At 41.4% G+C, this 20979-nt stretch overlaps 1 protein-coding gene across 2 annotated transcripts in view; it reads left to right on the top strand.

Annotated features, from left to right (window-relative positions):
• Window positions 1-20979, top strand: part of KIAA0825 (KIAA0825 ortholog) — a 419106-nt gene that overhangs the window by 75656 nt on the left and 322471 nt on the right. For both annotated transcript variants that reach the window (XM_074952850.1, XM_074952849.1), the window contains exon 3: window positions 9806-9945. In XM_074952850.1, coding sequence (XP_074808951.1) covers window positions 9815-9945 — 131 coding nt within the window. In that variant the 5' untranslated portion in view covers window positions 9806-9814. The remainder of the gene's footprint in view (window positions 1-9805; window positions 9946-20979) is intronic.

Below are 20979 nucleotides of genomic sequence, written 5' to 3'. Positions count from 1 at the left end.
GGGACATTCTGCCAAGTTCAGCTTCGTGGCAGTTATTTCTAGAAATGGAAAAAGTTTTCCCTATTGGTAGCAGATAACACGCCACTACATTCTGCCCCCATATGAACTATTTTGAACTACAGCTTTTCCTCTGACACTTCACTGCACCATGTACCAATGGGCAGAGTTTTCAGTGATCTCACTATCTCAAGATTCCTTAAAAGAATGATAAATGTCCTCCCACTGTTCAGGAAGCCTGCCTTGATATGGGAACTCATCTTGGTGCTGCTATCAGCATTAATGGAGGCACAACTCAAGCTTTTGGGAGAGTGTTCTTTATTTCACCTCCCATTTAAAGACTGCATTTTTAATTGCAGTAACATCAGCAAGAAGAGTTTCTGAGTCATAAGTTTTAATACTGATCCTCACTTCATTGTATTCCACAGGTAAGATGTTGATCTATTCTGCATCTCAGGTTTTTTTAACCAAAAGTGGTATCTGAGTTCCAACTAAATCTCCGAGTATTGTGAGATGTCAGAAGGGCTTTGAATTCTTATTTGGAGAGGATTATAGCACTTAGGAAGTCTCTTAGACTGTTTGCAGCTTTTGAGAATTAGTTTAAAAGAAATGGTATGTCTATATATACACTGTCTCTAAGGGTCCGTTGCATTCCATGGATAATCTTGGATATGAACATTCAGTGAGGAGTCACTTGTGCACTGCTTATGTAGAAGCTTTCGGCAGTGTTAGAGGATAGATTCACAAGGGTGCATATTGTGGTAGGGTACCTCGTTGGCCTCAGTGTTTCTTCCTTGGTTAGTTGGGGGTCTGGAGTAAATCAGACTGACTTCACTCTGGTTTTATTTTTCCTTATTTACATGCTGGTTCTCACGATAGGCCCAAGAAGTTCTCTTAAGCAAAAAGTAAAAAAAACCAAACTTCCTGCTCAACACAATGGGATTGGGCTACTTGGGTCGAGAAACAGTGTACCCTTGACAGACCATCAGCATTACCAGGCCTGATTCCTGCCCTGTATTGCACTCTGAAATGGAAGGGTTGTAGTAGTAGGAAGCTTGTCTTATTACTCTTGCATTTTTCTCTTTTTTCCAGTGCATCCACTTGGGGAAATGGGGGGGGACATGGTCTGTAATGAAGGTAAACCTCTATCCAAGCAGGTAATACCAGAGGGTTCCCATGACCCATTTTACTGCAAGGCATTCCTTTTCCACTACAGTGTACTTTTATTCTCTGGGAAGGAGTTTTCTGCTGAGGAACTAGATGGGGTATGCTTCCTCTCCTATCATTTGAGAAAGTACGCCCCCCAACCCTACCTTGGAGGCATCCATCTGTACTATGAACTTTTCAAAGTCTGAACCACTGGCTATGGGATTCCTGAATGACCCTCCGCTCCAACATCCTCTTAACTTCCTCACTGATCTCTCTTCTTTTAGTCTCTAGGATCTGAAATGGTTTAACCTTCACCTTTACGCTGGGATCTGTGATGACGTGGTGATGAGCTTCTATGATTCTGTCTGGCTTCTCTGGGAACACATCATGGTTCCAGTCATCATCATTTTGACTACCTCTGTTCATTGTTAAGGGTCAATTCAGGAGATATTTTTATTTGTCCCCAAGGTTTATTGCCTTGGGGGGTTTATCTAGGGTGACCATATAAGCTCCACAGTCCTGCTAGGGCTTCAATAGATTGAGGTGGTAGATTTGCTTCTGCTTCTGGTGATCAGATTGTCAAATCATATAGTCACCCTCCCCAACAGCTTTTTTTACTTTGTGTGGCCCCTGCCATTTGGCTAAGAGCTTGCTTTCTGCTGAAGGTACCAGCACCATTACCCAATCCCCAGGCTGGAATCTCTGGACCTTCGCTTGATGATTGTAATACGTCTGTTGGGCCTCTTGTGCTTTTTCCAGGTGTTCCTGCGCTATGCGAGTGACTTGGGCTATTCTGTCCCACATCTTCATCACATGTTCACTGACATTCATTCTCTGGTTAGGCTGTTCTTCCTAGCCCTGGTGGCAATGTCCAATTGGCACTGGAGTGGTGACCATACAGCAACTCAAATGGGGAAAAACCAGTGGATGGCTGGAGTACTTCCCTTATCACAAACAATAGGAAGGGTAGTAAGGTATCCCAGTTTTTCCCATCTCGCCTCACTACTTTCCATATCATGTTCTTCAGTGTTCTGTTAAAGCATTTGAGGAGGCCATCACTCTGTGGGTGATAGACCAAGGTCTGCAGGGCCCGTATTCGAGGCATTGCACATAGATCCTTCCTCAGTTTGAACATGAAGGTGGTCCCTTGATCTGTCAGACTCTCCTTCACTATTCCTACCCTGGAAAAAAATTGGATTAACTCCTTTGCTGTTGTCTTGGACTTCGTCTTTCGCAGTGGTACTGCTTCTAGGTACTGGATAGCGTAGTCCAGAACCATGAGCACAGACTGACAATCCCAGGCTGACTTCTTCAATGGGACTATTCGGTCCATACTATCCTCTCAAACGGGACTTGAGTAATAGTTAGGGGAACTAAAGGAGCCCTTAATTGAGGGCATGGGCCATGCAACTGACACTCCAGGGAGGAGGCACAATACCATCAGACCTCACTATAGACTCTGGACCAAAAGAACTTTTGTAGGATTCTTTTTAGGGTTTTATCCACCCCTAAATGTCCCCCAAATAAATGTCTATGCACTAGGTCTAATACTGCCTTTTGGTGTCCTTGAGGTACTAGAAACTGCTCCTTTTTTTCTTCCTGTAATCTGGGTACTCTATATTGCAGGTCCCTTTTTAAGCATGAAGTACAGCCCTGGACCTTTGGGGTTTTTTTCCTCCAGCAGGTCCCCATTCGTCTCAATTATCTCTTTTCTAATGTGGTATAGAGAATCATTGGCTTGGTCCTGCCAAAAAATCTTATATGAGGGACCAATATGGCCAAACTCAAAGGGATCCATTTCTCCCCTTGGATTGGTCTCAGTGGAACTGGGCCCAGCCTCACATTCTCTAGCTATCTGAGTTGCCTCCCTGCCTGCTGGATGAGACTGCTTCCCCACAAGCACCACCTTTTGATTCTGGACCAAGATTTTGGTCCCCAGTCTTTTGTCAGCCATCCTCTCTCTTTTAGTCTTCCTTGACTTCCCAGTAGCTGAAAACAAGTCCAGGGCTAATTCAGGGAAAATGAAGGGAGGGGTCTCCTGGGGCCACATTGTCAGTTCCAGGGTTACAGTTTTCCTCCAACCCTTCCCAGAGTTTGGAAATCTACTCCTGTTGGAATTCTCATCCTATGAGCACTGGATATGGAAGTTTAGGGATTACTCCTGCTTGTTGTATTTCCCTGAACGTCAATTTGTACAGGAATGGCTGAGTAGTAATGAACTGCCCCATGTGTACAGGTTATTCCCATGCATTTGGCTTGAGACAGCTGCTCCTGCCCCACCAATTTCCCAGATACCAGTGTGATTGCACTTCCTCAGTTCACTAAAGCAATGGTCTCTATACTAGTGGTTCTCAAACTTTTTTTCGTGGACCGCTTGAAAATTGCTAAGGATCTCGGTGGACCACTTAATGATCTTTCCAAATGTTGTTTGTACCGTTAGCTAACTATTGTAAAGCGCTTTGGATAAAAGCACTATATTAAAAAAAAGTAGTAATAATTAACATTTTTTGTTCTACAAATAAAAGCACACAACTCATATTTTAATATCATTAGTCTTACCTTTCTAATGCAATGGAAGTGCCCTCTCTCCCCCGCCGTGGCAGCCCCCGAGCTGGGGCTGGGAAGGAGTGGGGTCTCTCCCTCTCTCCCCCATCACGGTAGCTCCCGAGCTGCGGTTGGGAAGGAGCGGGGTCTTTCCCCCACCACAGCAGCCACAGAGCTGAGGCTGGGAAGGAGGGCCATCTCTCCCCAGCAGCCACAGCCTGGAGCTGGGGAAAGTCGCCTTTTTCTCTGGCCGCCACAGCCCTGCATGTTCCAAATTCCCTCCAACCCCTCTTCTCACCCTACTGCCCCCTCCCACCTACCCTCCCCCCAAGTCCACCACCTCACCTTACATGTGTGTCTTCTCCAGGGTCCAGGCACCTACTTATTGGAGCCACGCCTGCGTGGCTCCACTAATTAGGTGGTTGGCCCTTCATTCTCCTGTGTGTGGCCACCCAGGCGCACACCTTAGGAGGAGCTATCCACGGACCACCTGAATGGAGCTCGCGGACCACAGGTTGAGAACCTCTGCTCTATACCACTCATTCTAACTGGCCATGTATATCTATGTAGGGTCATAGCGACTCCTACAGGGTGGATTAGGTTGCATAGATCTTCACTGTCACCCAGACTGCACTGCATGGGCTCCTCAATGTTAGGGCATTGAGCTTCTATGTGTCCTAATTCCCCACAAGTATAACTTCTACACATAGCCCTAGTTATCCCCCTATGCTTTGGGCTGTTAGGTGTCACACTGCAGCCATCTCCCTCCAGTTCTCCAAGTCCCTTCATGGCCTCTGGCTGCTTTTTTGTGTCCCTCCTCCCCAACATAGCTCTGCCCAAACTTTCAGTTTGGGTCTGGGATTGGCTACTTGGTCAGGCGCTTCTCTTCTCCAGTAGTCCGAGAAAGCTCTCTGTCCATTAAATGCCTTTCTATGAGAGCGACTAAATCATAGTAAGAGGAAGAGTCATTTTGGCCAACTCACCCTCGTAGCCCCCTCAAGAATCTGTCCAAAACCAAGAGTGCTATGATCTGTTCTATACTGTGGTTCTTGGGATGCAGCCACTTCCGTTTGAGATGGATCAGGTCAAACAGTTGTGATCTTGGCACTTTGCTCTTCCAGTGCTTCAACTTGTGAAATCTCTGGGCCCTTGCAGGTGTAGTCACTGTCAGCTTTCAACTGGAAGTAGTCTTTAGCAGCTTCCCCTGCCATGTCATAGTAGGCCTTCTGGGCCTCCCCACAAAAGTAAGGAGCAAGGATACTGGCCCACCTGTCTCAGAGCCAGGCCTCGCTTAGGGTCGTTCTTTCAAATGTGAAGAGAGATGCCTTGATGTGATCACCTGTTATCTTTTGCAGATAACTGCTGGCCATCTCCCAGAGCGGTCAGGACTTTCAGTTGCCTCACTACCCCCTGCAGGGTGGCTCATTCCTGGGCTGCCTGGTTCATCAGCTGTTGATTTGTCTCTTGTTGTAGTCATATAGATTCCTGCTGCACGGCCATCTGGTCTCTAGTAGCCTCTTGTGCCGCAGTGGCCTGTAACAGTGCCCTCACAACTCTGTCCATTCTCAGGAATGATCTACCTCCTCCCCCCCCCCACCGGGGACAGTCCCTGCATGAATTTCTACCCAATACTACGTGTGGCAGGGTACCTCCTTTGTTTTGTTGGTCTCAGCATTTCTCCCTTGGCCGGCGGGGGGGCCTGGAGAAAATCAGTCTGACTCCAGAAGGTTTTTTGCTTCACTCTGTTTTATTTTTCCTTATTTACATGGTGGTCCTCACGGTAAGCCCAAGAAGTTCTCTTAAGGAAAAAACAAAAAACAAAACCCAAACTCACAAAACAATCAGAAATACTTTTCTCTGGCCCCTCTCTGGGGTGTTGACCTACTACACTGGCACCTAGTTGACCGTTCTTCTCCCAGGCAGATGTTTCCTTAGTTTCTTTCCCTATAGGGAGCAGAGACAGCTTTCCATCCAGGGGAAGCCTTTCCTTCCTGCTGCTGCCACTACCCCTGCCACAGCTTGTCTCTCAACTCTCCCCTTCTCTCCTTTACCGGAAGAGGGGTTTTTAAAGGTCATTGGCAGCCCCTAACTGGCTTAAGGTGTCTCTAGTTAACCCAAGATAAACTTTTTTTAAGCTCATAGGGAACAGGGCCTTTATCATCCTAGGGCTGCTATATCTGCTCTCCACTTCTTTCTCATATCTGTCAGAACTGACTTTGTCACAGTATGCAGAAGCACTCTTGCAAAGAATCACAGTCACCATGATAAATAACTGTTTTTGATGTACCCTAATCTTGGCCTCATTATATAAATATAACCACAGCTCAAACATTTAAGATTTGGTGGGAAGTCACTATGAAATTTAGCTTTTCCATATAATATAACTCATTATCTTAGTTTTTAAGATCTTGGTTGCTCAGCACTGAACTTGCTTCATAAAATAATATCCTTCTTAATAGAAAAAAAGACACACAAAATACAATACTGTAAAAGAGGTATATTCTTTTATCAAAATATGCATTTTTTTGTATGTGTATGCTCTCTTTAGTCTGTGGTGCTGGTGAAGACACTTGCATATTTCCTGGTTGGGGAAAAAAGATGAATTCTTATGTCAGAAATATTATTGGAGAAAAGAAGACCCTGCTGTCGGAAATAAACAGGCACAAAATATGTACTTTGGTCACATCAGGTGTAGAGATGGAAATAACCTCAAGAAAGTTGTTGGGGAAGTAATTGTGTTGAGTCTTTGTAGCAGGGGCCGACCAGCAAGGAGATGGATAGATAGTGTGCAGCAGATCACTGGGAGATCAATTGCCGACTGATCTAAGGTAGCAGTGAATCAAGAAGGCTTCTGAAAATTCATATTCAGACATGAATAAATGGATTTTTACTTACTTATTTAGGTTCAGTTTACATTTGCATTGTGGTCTCTCGATATTATATGATACATGAATATATATAATAATTATTGGATACCAAATGTACTGCTTTTTGCAAGTTTCCCGTTTTTAATTCCTTTGTTGTGTGATTGCAGTGTTCAGTCATGGTTGGTTGCAAAACATGTATCATTATTCCTTTTTGTGACAATTAGACAGTGAAGAGAAAATAGAGCTGGTAATGCCCTGCTTCAGGTGTAAACATGCCTGCGATTGGTTGGATACATGTGAATGGGTCAATGGACGTGGTATGTGTGGAATGAAGCATGAAAGTCAGTCAAAAATGGAAGTCCTGCTTCCTTGCCCTTTTTGATATATCCTAATATCCTGTTTACTGGCTTTTTGTTGTTTTTATTTTGTTTTGTTTTGTTTTTAATTAACTTCATATATAAGCTGAAGTTCAGGAACATGTATACATTAAATTAGTAGCTGCTGCTGCTGTTTGTAAAATGCTTGGAGATACCTGGATGAAAGTGTGTGTGCACATGGGAAGTGCACTGCCCATCATTTTTAAAAGTCAACATTTACCCATGGGCAGCAGGTATCAAAGGCAGGGGAAGGCTGAGCCTACCCAAACTGCCTGCGTGGCCCCTCTCACACTCCACCCCCAGACCCCCCTCCTGTTTCCCGCCCTGCTCTGCTTTGGCTCTTCCTTCCCAGGTGGCCGGGGCCCCAGGTCATTGGCACCAGAACTGTGGGGGCCAAGGAGCCATTGCCCTCCCACTTTTTGAAAATTGACGGGCCCATTTTTCGCCGGGGTGGACCCCACCCCCCTTCCCCTCCTCTTCCTCCCCAGCCAGGCCAGTGTGGAGCCCAGGTGGCTGTGGGGAGCCATGACAGACCCTCCATCTGCCTGGGGTGCAGAGGGGCTGAGAGCAGCCCCCGGCTTGTGTCCCCACCCCTGGGCTCCCCAGTCTCCTGGGGCCGGAGAAGGGTCCATGACTCCCCACCAGCTCCCCACAGCTGCCTGCGCTGCTCTCCCTGACCCAGCTTCACCTGGTGTGGGGAGAGGCCTCAGATCCTCAGCCTGGCCACGGTAAGAGCCTCAGCTGTGAGGAGCCACGGACCTTCACCTGCCCCGGGGAGGCAGGGACAAGGGCTGAGGGCTGCTCAGGCTCTCCACACCGGGAGGGTCCACCGCAACTCCCCACAACTGCATGCCTGGCTCTTATCATGGCTGGGCTGTGGCTCCAAGGCCCTCCCCCCGGCCAGAGCCGGGTCAGGGAGAGCTACAATGTAGAACTGATCAATGAAATTGTTTTTAGTTGTTCACTTTATTAATATAACTTCATGAGCAAAGTTTTATGAATGAAACAACAACTGGCTAATTGAGTTTCACTTTCAATCCAATTGCTGCTTAAATCACTGAAACTTGCACTGTTTCAACATTGTAACTTCTGCTCACTGTTTGTCATTTATTATACTTGTCTATATTGGAACTTCTGTTCCCTGTTTTCCATTCCTTACACTTGTCCATATTGTAACTCAAACGCCATTTTAACTTGTCCCAAACTCCATTTTAAAATGCTCACTCCATTGTGTAAAAGCTTGCTGCAACCTTCATTTTTGCAAAACCCTGCGTGTAATCTTACTAGTTTAGTTTAGATGTGTGAATGAGGTATGTATGGATGATGGAATCAACCTCCAGCCCCAGCCTGTCCTGATGAAATAAAGTGTAAACGCCAACGGCTGAAGATGCAGACAACAGGCCTGACAAAGCAAGAAGGGTCCACCCTAAAAAGAAAAGAATAAAAGTGCAATTGAAGAAACATCAAAGCCAGGGCCTAGGCTGAAAGTCATGTCTGCAATTGACGGGTGATCAATCACACCGAACCCACAGGCAGCGTGACACAACAAGACCTATAGCTCTGGATTCAAACTAAAGCCGACAAAAAGGATGGGTGAGATGGAAGATAACATCATTTGGAGGGTAACATTCTGCTGCCAACATGGAAGGGCATCGGTGCGTGCCCAACAGAGACCCAGCCCTTCCTTGTGCCTGGCTTTCCTGGCCAGTTAGCCGTCACAAGCTACGAACCCAAGCCACGAACTCAAGCTACGTTCAGGACTGGTAACTATCTAGCAGCTGCAGAACATTTGGTGTGTGTGTGTGTGTGTATACATAGGTATTAGATATTAGTTATTGGTCATAAATCAAATTGTGTTATTATAATAAACGTGACATCTTGTCTTGTCCTGTGAAATGATCCTGTGTAGTTTTATCTGCATAACAGCGCGGGCAGTTGTGGTGAGCCTGGGTTGCTCCACCTGCCCTGGTCAGGGGGCCTGGGACACGGGCAGGGGACTTCTTTTGCCTCCACCTCGGGCGGGGCCCCCAGCCGCCCCCCACACTTTTCGGAGGGCTTCGGTGCCCTTGCCGCGAGCTAGGGCTAGTGGGGGGCCGGCCTGCTGCAAGGGACTCTGGGCGGCTGGAGCCAGTGCTTGCGCCACCTGCCCACTCAGGGTGGGGCTGGGGGGGGCTGTGCTCCCCACCCCCATCCCCCACCAGAGCCCAGAGTCCCCCCCCCACCACCACCTGCCATGCTGGAGGCTGTGCTCAGCTGCCTGCCCACCTGCCGCTCTGGGGCTCGGGCTGGGGGCCGCGCTGCCTGCCCGCCCTCCCGCCAGCCAGGTGCTCTGGGGCTGGGGGAGGGCGGGTGCTTGAGCAGCCCAGGGCTGGGCAGGGGAGGACAGGGAAAGCAGGTGGGAGGGGCAGGGCCCATTCATTTACCTACACACACTAAAGTTCATAATTTTGCTCTTAGAATTTTCTGATGTCACTTTTTAGTTGTAATACCGAGTTCTGTTAAGCATAATAGTGACAAACTTCCTTCTGTATCATAAAGTTGTTTTATAGCGAGTAATTCTGTTACTATTAGGAAAATATTAGCTGATTTTGTTTTTGACTAAACTGTGGGTTACTAATAAACTACTCTATTTAATTTAGTTTTAAGATACTGCAAGCTACTCCTCTACAGTATTTCATGCAATAGCATGCAAAGATGTATATTTTCACTGGTTTAATGTTCCCATTATAATTATTTATACCTTGTTAATCTAAGCATAACTTCAGAAAACCAAATATCATATGGACTTTAGTATTTAAAATAAAAGCTACATTTTTTTTATTATTTAATCCCATTTTTTTACATTTGCTATTTCTTTTCCATTTATTTCAGGTTCTGGAAATGGAGTGGGGAGGTGAATATTCTCTTGATTCTTCCAACTTAGATTGTTTGTTAAACATTCTTCCTGGGGACCTGGAGTTTCAACAGATCCTCAGTGACATTGATGAGAAAATAAAGAAAAATTCTGCTAGGTAACATGTTTTAAATGTTTCCTTTTTTGTCCAATGTATCAGTAAGCCATTTACATTTTTAAAAGATTTGTTTCCTTTCCTCTTTTTGTGATGCTAACATAAAATATTTAAAGTTTATTTCACTACCAGTTTTGCATTAATTCAGCCAACACTTGTGGATTGGGGTTTTTTTGCGGGGCGGGGGAGGAGGTTTCATGCCTTAGAAGATATTAGCTACCTTTTTATTTGTTTCTCTCTGCATAGCTAATATTAATAGCTTGAATCGTCACAGACTTCCAAAACAGTGAATTTGCTTTGATACAGAAATGGAGAGAACATATGTTTTCAGTGTTCTCAAACCTCAGACATGGTGCTGGGGTTGAGGGTGAGGTTTGCTTTTATTTTATTTCTTGGTAAAAGAGCTATGAAATTTGATACCCTTATATTCTTTATATATTGTAATCTCTAACATAATATAATGATTTTAAGAAAATGTATGTTTTGAATCCATAATGCTACTTTTAAATATTTATTCCTAAAGTGAAGAAAGCAAGTGACTCTATCGATGTTCATTATAAATAAGTAGAGCTGTCGATTAATCGTAGTTAACTCATGTGATTAACTTAAAACAATTAATCATGATTAAAAATTTAATTGTGATTAATCGCAGTTTTAATCGCACTGCTAAACAATAGAATACCAGTAGAAATTTATTAAATATTTTGGATGTTTTTCTACGTTTTCGTATATATTGTATTCTGTGTTGTAATTGAAATCAAATTTTTTTTACAAATATTTGCACTGTAAAAATGATAAACAAAAGAAATAGTATTTTTCAGTTCACCTCATACAAGCACTGTAGTGCAAACTCTGTGTCCTGAAAGTGCAACTTACAAATGTAGATTTTTTTTGTTACATAACTGCACTCAAAAACAAAACAATGTAAAACTTCAGAGCCTACAAGTCCACGCAGTCCTACTTCTTGTTCGTCCAACCACTAAAACAAATAAGTTTATTTAAGTTTACAGGAGATAATGCTGCCCTCTTCTTATTTACAATGTCCCCAGAAAGTGTGAACAGGCATTTCCAAGACACTTTTGTAACTGGCATTGCAAGGTATTTACGTGCCAGATATGCTAAACATTTGTATGCCCCTTCATGCTTCGTCCACCATTCCAGAGGACATGTTTCCATGCTGATGACACTCGTTAAAAAAATAATGTATTAATTAAATTTGTGACTGAACTCCTTGAGGGAGAACTGTATGTCCCCTGCTCTGTTTTACCCGCATTCTGCCATACATTTCATGTTATAGCAGTCTCGGATGATGACCCAGCACATGTTGTTCATTTTAAGAACACTTTCACTGCAGTTTTCAGAAAATGCAAAGAAGGTACCAATATGAGATTTCTAAAAATAGCTACAGCACTCGACCCAAGGTTTAAAAAACCAAGGGCTGAGGTGTGGAGCATGCTTTCAGAAGTCTTAAAAGAGCAACACTCCAATGCGGAAACTACAGAACCCGAACCACCAAAAAAGAAAATCAGCCTTCTGCTGGTGGCATCTGACTCAGAGAATGAAAATGAACATGCAGTGGTCCACACTGCTTTGGATAGTTATCGAGCAGAACCCATCATCAGCATGGACCCATGTCCCCTGGAATGGTGATTGAAGCATGAAGGGACATATTTTGCGATGCTAGCTACAACAGTGCCATGAGAATGCCTGTTCTCACTTTCCGGCAATGTTGTAAACAAGAAACGGGCAGCATTATCTCCTGCAAATATAAATACACTTGTTTGTCTGAGCAATTGGCTGAACAAAAAGTAGGACTGAGTGGACTTGCAGACTCTAAAATTTTACGTTGTTTTATTTTTGAATGCAGTTTTTTTTACATAATTCTACATTTGTGAGTTCAACTTTCATGATAAAGAGATTGCACTACAGTACTTGTATTAGGTGAATTTAAAAATAGTATTTCTTTTGTTTTTTTACAGTGCAAATACTTGTAATCAAAAATAAATATAAAGTGAGCACTGTACACTTTGTATTCTGTATTGTAATTGAAATCAATATATTTGAAAATGTAGAAAACATCCAAAAATATTTAAATAAATAGTATTCTATTATTAACAGTGCTATTAATCGCTGTTAGTTTTTTTAATTGCGCAATTAATCCATATAAATAAGCCATTCTTTTGCTTATTCTAAAGCCCATTTTCTTATTGGAATAATAGCAGAGGACTTTCTAACTTGCATATGTTTTGGAGTATACTTTAAAGCATTATTTGTGGTAAAATATTTCATTATGAAGAATGGGTAAATCTGTTATATTCTCTTACTCAGAAAAGATACACAAAATTCAGCTATCTGAAACCTCTGAATAATTATTCAGAGGGATTAATCTTTGCTCTGCCTTGGACTTTCCTGTGGGCAGGTCACTTAATAGTTCTGTATCTCAGTTTCCATTTCTGTAAAATAAGAATATCTTCCTCATAGATGTTGTGTGGCTAAATACATTAATATTTGTAAAATACATGGAGATCCTTGAATGAAAGATGCTGAGTGCAGAAAGTATACTGGTCACTGTTTAAAAAGATAATATTTGCCCACTAATACGACAGTAATTTCTTGTTTTGAGGAAGAAACTGGAATTTTAGATACCACTCTGGGTAAATACTGGCTTTTTAACAGTAATGATTGTGTTGTTATTCCATAAACATCTGAAGTATGCAGCCAAAGCATTTCTGAGACTTCAGAGGCTATCTTTGATGAAGTGTGATTTAGGATTGTATAGCTTAATGATGAGGCCCTCCTGGGTAGGAGGACTTTGTCCACTGCTCACAAAACTATCCACCTTATTCAGGAAGCAGTCCTCTTTAATATGCACCCACAGAAGCTATACTTTACAGTTCTTTCTTTTCTGCTTAAGTTAATCTAGCTGAAAACTGAATTTTTATGGCATCAGTGTATTGCTGTTTTTAACAAAAGGTAATACATTTCTTACAGGTGTATTAAAAATTTATTTAATCTTTACAAGATTATCCTACAATAGGGATAATAATGAAAATCTAGCAACTATAGAATTGCAGTCCCCTTCATAGTCCTATTGCCCAATCTGCTGACATCAGTGGAAATGTGGGGCATACTCAGAAAAGTCCAGTTGATGTCCTTACAGTGTCAGAAGTATCTGAAGTTTTAAGTTGCTCTGCATGAAATGTTACACATCCAGGAAGGCCACCATCAGCATTTTGGCAGGTGTGTATGACAATCTTTTGTTACCTCTTCTGCCTAAAAGGTGTGTAGTTTGTGAGGGGTTGGGCCATTTTTTGGCTGCAGAAGTAAATCCCATTCCCCCCTCCCTCCCGAATAGTTGAGATTGTCTTTAGCAATTCTAGTTCCACAAATTAGAAGGGCCTGCAGCTATGAACTTTGGATGGCCCAAAGAAGAGAGGCAAGGATTTTGTCTTCTGGATTGATAGCAGACTGTGGTATGATAGCAGTACAAGCCACTGATGCTCTTGCTGTAGAATTCTGAATTTCTACAGTCTTGTTTTTCAACAATAGCAGCTCAATCAAGAAGACCCTGAGCTTTACCAGATGTTATTTTGCATCTGTAAAATGTCGATTTCAGGAATGGAGAGGAGCTTAACAAAAGATGAACAACATCTGAGGTGACTTTTTGATTAAAAAGAGTATTGTATTGCTAATATATTATAGGAAATGAAATCATTTTCCAGTTACCATTGATCTTTGCAAGTAGTATGATAAGGAAGCTACTCTGTGCGGTATGTTGATGCAATTGGAATGCAGTCTATTTTTCATCGGATAGGTTTATGTTTTTATTATACTAAAGAGAATAAAAATAATAGTATACAGCATGTATATATAAAAAAATTAAACCGTATGTGAAAATTATGATCCAGAAGTGTGTAATCACTTGTACACTGATTCATGGCCTTCCAACAGAACAACTTTTACAAAATTGTATGACATGACAAATCAGTTATGTTCCGCTCACCAACAGCAGTTGAATTACCTCCAGTATTTTTGTACTGTAATTGTTCTATTTTTCTCCTTGTGATATAAACAGGGGAAAAAAAGGAACATCCGTGCAATATGTTTTTTTCCCTAAGTTTTAAGAGAAAAGATGGTTAACACGTATATAAGATAACTTTCATTACATTTGAATTTTAACTTTATTTTTATAGCAGTTTATGAAGGCAGCCAATTTGACCAGTTTCAGTGCTGGCCAGGTTTGTGTGCCTACTAAGCCTTGGGTTATTCTAAGGTGAAGTCATGTTTCACTTTTTCATTGTAGGCTGCCATTTCTCTCTCTTCATCTCCTTTCTCCCTACACACATTTGAACTTTATTATAAATGGGTAACTATTTTAATTGTCTAATATGGAGGTTTCAGAATTCTTAATGCAGCTGATGTACAAATACTCTACAGGAATTAAAAGTTCAGCTGACATTGTATGATTAGCTTTTTTGTTGTTGTAATTAGTGGAACACCAGGAAATAACTGTATAGGGCTTGAAATCATGCTTATGATGCAGCTCTTCTCAAAAGTGACTGTGTAAATATGGCAAAATTAAATGCTTAGCAGATCTTTGTATTCAGTCAAGTCTGCTTACTTTAAGTGGATACGTTTTTAAACTGCTTTTTACTCCTGATAGCTTTGCAGAGCTAGCACAACTCTATAAGAGTGAGGTAGATTTTGTTCCTTCTTCTGCATACACAACAGAATTATTTACTAAGATTCAATCAGTTACATCTCTGCAACCTCATTGAAGACTATGGTTTTGGACAAATGTCACTAAGGGCCCAATTTGGTCTGCAGAACTTATGCACAAAGGAGAAGGATTGATTCTCAGATTCCAGGTTGCGTTTGCTGTGGTGACAGTTTTAAAAAAAATATTTCACATGTAAACTGAACACAGTTGATATGGAAATGGCAAACATGGATCCCTGCAACTCCATTTGTAGAGTCTCTTTTCAGAGAAGAACTTGACATAAAGCGTGGTTTAAGTTAAGTTTAAGTTCAGTGGTGACTGAACTGGGTATTCATTCATTTCAGTGAGCCTTTTACTGCTGACCTCCATCCGAGATTTTAACATGTTAATAATGATAAAACAAACAAGATTTGAAAGTAAGAATAGGCATCTTGCATTATCTTTCTCTGTTGTAAGTCCTGTTTACCTGTGTTTCTTTGCCCCACCTTACTGTGTTATGTTTAATTTAATTTTTTCAGCTCCTCAGGACAGATATCTGTTACTGTTTTCTAAAAATCACCAGGCATACTTATGACTGCATAACTAACAAGGCTTGGTTGACTAGAGTGGACTGCATTAAAACTGGATTTAAAAAGAATGCATATGATGGCAAATCAACTCTGCTTAAAAAATCCCAAACCAATAGGGTAAGCTAGTTATGGCCCTTTTGTTGGGAGTGGAAGGAATATATACATCTAGGTGGCTATAAACATATACCCAGAAAAAAAACAGTTAACAAAACATCAGAAGTATAACAAAAATGAAAAGTTATTCACCAGCTCAGGGTATTATCCTAGATCTATAGCTGTGGGTTCAGAGCCTAGCCTTCTTCCAGTTAGTCTCCTCCTATTCCAGGATCAGTTTTATGGCAAATCCATTAGCCACCAATGTAAGCGTAAGCTTTTAGCCATTTGTTTTCTGGGAAGAAAGTGGTGGACCCAGTTACACATTGTAGTCAAAGCATGCTCTGAAGTGTTCTACATAATACTGTAGTTGAGAGAATGTTTTTTAACTACAGATGTCAAGCAATTAAAAAAATTAATCATGATTAATTGAACTGTTAAACAATAATAGAATAGCATTTATTTAAATATTTGTGGATGTTTTCTACATTTTCAAATATATTTATTTCAGTTATAACACAAAATACAAAGTGTACAGTGCTTACTTTATATTTATTTTTATTACAAATATTTGCACTGTAAAAAACAAAAGAAATAGTATTTTTCAGTTCATCTAATAGAAGTACTGTAATGCAATCTCTTTGTCATGAAAATTGAACTTACAAATGTAGAATTAAGTACCAAAAAAATTACATTAAAAATAAAGCAATGTAAAACTAGAGCCTACAAGTCCACTCAGTCCTATTTCTTGTTCAGCCAATCGCTCAGACAAACAAGTTAGTTTACATTTGCAGGAGATAATGCTGCCAGCTTCTTGTTCACAATGTCAGCGGAAAGTGAGAACAGGCATTCACATGGTACTTTGTAGCTGGCATCACAAGATATTTACATGCCTGTTCTCACTTTCTGGTGATATTGTAAGTAAGAAGTGGGCAGCATTATCTCCTGTAAATATAAACAAACATATTTGTCTTAGCAATTGATTGAATGAGAAGTAGGACTGAGTGGACTTGTAGGCTCTAAAGTTTTGCATTGTTTTGTTTTAGAGTGCAGTTATGTAACAAAAAAATCCTAAATTTGTAAGTTGCACTTTCACAGTAAAGAGATTGCACTACAGTACTTATATGAGGTGAACTGAAAAATACTGTTTTTGTTGATCATTTTTACAGTGCAAATATTTGTAATAAAAATAATAATATAAAGTAAGTGGTGTACACTTTGTATTCTGAATTGTAGTTGAAATCAATATATTTGAAAATGTAGAGAAACATTTAATAAATTTCAATTGGTATTCTATTGCTTAACACTGTGATTAATCGTGCTTAATTTTTTTAATCGCGATTAATTTTTTTGAGTTAATCGTGTGTGTTAACTGCGATTAATTGACAGCCCTATTTTTAATTTGTTTGTAATATGCTTTTGCCTGGTCCACACAGGCTGGACTAACTATGTTAGAACACAGTGTGGACACAAGTAAGTTTAAACTGTACTTAAGCAAACGTATTAAACTTCTTGAAAACCTTGTGAAGGTGCTTAGGGACATGCCATCTTAACATACCCACGTGTAAAGTAACAATAAAAACAAAATTTCCTCCTATACAGACTTAATGTAGTCCCTCTTCTTCAAGACCCTATTGTATTCTACAATGGGTTCATGCATGTGCACCATGCTCCCAGAGCCAGAGAATTTGAAAGTAGCTTTCGTTAGTCCGCACATGTGCCCTGGCTCGCTTCGTGCCTCTGACTGAGGGGATAAAGGATAGGGCAGACAGACCGTCTCTCTAGTTCCTTCTCACCACCACATGATCCGAGTCAGAACCTCTGGTAGCTTCAGCTTCTTCCTACAAGATAAGATTTAGCTTTAGCTTTGTAAATAGTTTTAACAGCGTGTACAGTTTTTGCAGTTTTTAGTGTTTTTGTAGATCTCTTAGTGTTAAACTTAGTCTCCTTTTGGGGGGAATCCCCCGCCCACTTGTATGGGTACTGGATTATGCCCAGAACTCCTGGCTTCAAACTTTGCGCTTCTTGCCTACGATCTTTCTTGGTCAGTGATGACTACCAGTGCTGCCTGTACTGCCTTGGGGAAGCCCACATTGCAGCGAGGTGCAGTATCTGCCAATCATTCCCCAGCCATACCTGAGAAAGGTGGGGACTTCATCTCCAGGAATACCCCATGAAGAAGACCATAAGGCCTCAATCGGATCCAGGCTGGAAAACTGCCCTATATATCAGCCTGATTCAGCAAGGAGTGTGCCTACTGCTGCAAAGTCCAACTCTGGTGTGGGACAGTCTGCTTCTACAGACCACCCTCCCCCAGGGGAAGGGTATCTTGTCAGAAGTCCAGAAAGCACTCTCATAAGCATGAGACTACGTCTTTCTCTAAATCCACTTTTGAAGAAGTCAAATTCAGCTCTTAACAAGCCCATCAACTTGGCCTGTGAGGACTTAGTATGTCCTAAGTCCCAGAGGCACAACAAGAAAGCCCAAAAATATTGGGCTACATTGGTACCAGACCACAATCCATTGATACCATCAACCTTAGCACCTCCCAAACCCCAGGATCCTCCAGCACCAATGATGACCGATCATTGCTAACTTTGCCTATCCACAGCACTGTCTTCCTTGGCAGTTACACAATCTCCTCTGGCTTCTGCAGCCTCTTACACCCGGGAGCACTGAATCCATTGCCACTCCACTGGACATTTTCACTGTCCTGTATCCAGAATCCCCTACTCCATTGGGTCCCTAATCCCTCAGGTCCCATGAGTTCTATGCAAAATCTGGCAAGACAGGCCACAAGTTATCCTGATCGCCCTTTACTTGCCCAAATAGTTTTGGTTTCTCAACCTCCTACGGATGTCATACCAAGTACCAATCATCCTCCCAATGTTTTCCAAGATCCTGACCCAGTGGAATGGCAAGATCAAGCACCTCGACCCATGTCCACTTCACCTCAGGGTTGGTATTTGGATGGGCATCATCCTTAGAATATTCATGTTCCACAGCCGTGCAAGATATCCTTTCTAATAGCTAGAAGGATTCTACTAGAAGATGTTACCAAGCTAAATGGAGGTACTTTTCTTCTTGGTCAAGTCAAAGGCACATCCTCTAGTCCTGATGCACTGAATGAGTGGGAAAGGCAGTAATATTTTGATATTGGTAACTTGGTCTGAAGAGAGAATTCATCTCTAAAAATAGTGCGTAGATTTTCTGTTATATAGGTGGTCATCTACTGTACTGTCCGCATTTATTCCTGTAGTATACTTTTTGTGATGTTCGTGCTTTTGAAAGATACTAGAATGATAGTACTAACATCCTCTATTTAACAAAAATAGGAGTATCCCTTACCTGCCAGCCTTCATTAATGTGCTTCTAGTTCATAAGCAAGGATCATCACTGAGCTGAAAGGATAGTAGAGTTTTATTCCCATTCAGTCTTTATTCTGTCTGCAAAGAAAGACGTTCTTTGGGATGTGGGCACTGATTTCTTATGAACTTGCGTAAGACCACCAACTCATTTCACAGTGGCCACCAAACAGTCAACGGCTAGCAAATAGCCAGGTCAGTCCCAGGATATTAGAGAGGCAAGATGGAGGAGATAATATCTTTTATTGGTTCAACTTCTTTTGGTGAGAGAAACAAGCTTTTGAGCCTACACAGAGGTCTTCTTCAGGTCTACGAAGGGTACTCCCAGTCTCACAGCAAAATGCAAGGTAGAACAGATTCACCCACTTTGTCTCTCTCTGTAACATCTAGCAATGATTTTTAGCCATTATTCACCTGGGTTGTATCCAGATCAGTAATTTCAAAGGGAAAGACTCCATTTTCTACCAATCCTCTGAGTATCTAATCCTTTATTTGGAGCATAAGATTTTCCTCCTACTTTTTAGTTAGCGTAAGAATGAAGGAGAGCATGTTGGAGCTACATTCTAAACAAGTTAGTGATAAGACTATTATTGGAATACTGTGTGCGGTTCTAGCATGCATACTTTAAAAGGGATGTTGAAAAATTGGATAGTTCCAGAAAAATGCCACAAGATTAGTATAAGGTTTGGAAACTCTGCTGCACAGTGGGATATTTAAGAAGCTGAGTCAATCCATTTAGTTTAGCAAAGAGAAAGATACATGTGTGACCCTAAGAGCACCCCAGTGCTAGTTGATGCACTCTTGACATGCTATATACCTAAAAGATGGCAAGTAATATATCACTGGTAAACTAAAAACTCACTGATCATTAATATTATGTGATGTGTGTACAATAAATTCACAAAGGACTTTATAGGTATGTGCTGGAAATACGTTTTTAAAATGTATTTGGCAAGCAATCCCTATGCCACACCTGTTCCAGCCAAAGGAATGTCTCCGATGTAAATTAAGCAAGGTGTGACTAAAGAAAAGAAAAGTACATATACATACAAGATAAACAAAGCCATTAAGAGAGTAAGTGAGGCAAGACAGCCACTTAATCTCAGTTGGGGATGGGGGACTGTACACCCAGGAAGCCGCCTTGTCTCTCAAAGCAAGGCCAATGAACTTTGGGAAGATATAAGGAGAAAAAAAAAGCCATTTTGGCATCCTTCATCTGAGGAGAAAAAGGAACTGAGCACTTTGAGATCTGTGAAGGGTCCTGGCCAAAGTGTCTGGTCAGCCATGCTGGAAAAGAGACTTGGTGAGAATCCTTTCTTTATACCTTGCATTTGGTATCACTTAAACCTATGACTTTTTGTTTAATAAACTTATTTTACTTTTACCTAAACCAGTTTAGTGTGTTGATTTAAAATGATTGTCAAGGTAGTAAGCTACGGTATATTGTTTCTTTAAAAGGGGCAGTGAACTTAACTTCTGAAAGTGTTCTGCAAGAGGAATGTAAACTACAGAGGTTTGGAGGAAATTCAGGGCTGGGAAGGGTCACCCTGAAAAAAGTAACTGGGTGGTGGAAGTCAGAGGGTGACTTGCATGCTTGTGTACTGACTGCTGGAGTTGCTGCTATAGCATTTAAGGCACCCAGAGTTGCAGGTGCAACCCCTTATTGGTCTGACCCCCAAAGCCTCACAATGAGGTAGCTTGATCATGGTCTTTAGAATATCCTCTGCTTTCATGAATCTTCTCCCCATTTAGGAATTTAGTTTAACAAAGGCACATCAAGATCCAGTGACTGGAAGGTGAAGTTAGACCAATTCAAACTGGAAATGAGGTGCATGCTTTTAGCAGTGCGGGCAATTAATAATTGGAACAGTTTGCCTAGGGATTCTGATGTGATGGATTCTCAGTCACTTTAAATCAAGATTGCCTTTCTAAAATATGTGCTGTAGTTCATCCAGAAGTTGTTGCCTTGAAAAAGGAATTACTTGGTGAAATTCTCTGTCCTGTATTATGTAGGAGATCAGATAAGATGATCATAATGGTCCTTTCGGGTCTTAAATCTGAGTTATCATTGTTAAAAAATAGAGGTAACTGATCTGAACACTCAAATAAGCAGGCCTGGTTTAGAATTGATGATATCTAGGGATGTATTCTATAAGTGGTTGAGGTGGAGATGTGGACTGGGTAGCAAAGTCTTTAATTCAAAGACCCTGCTTCTACTTTGCTTCTAAAGTTAGAAGTTTACTGATGATGTTAAAAAAAAAAAAAAAAAGATTCTGGAATAGTGGCTGTG

This window comes from Natator depressus, chromosome 5 (assembly GCF_965152275.1).
Source record: "Natator depressus isolate rNatDep1 chromosome 5, rNatDep2.hap1, whole genome shotgun sequence".
Classification (NCBI taxonomy): domain Eukaryota; kingdom Metazoa; phylum Chordata; order Testudines; family Cheloniidae; genus Natator; species Natator depressus.
This window is presented reverse-complemented; position numbering and strand designations above follow the sequence as displayed.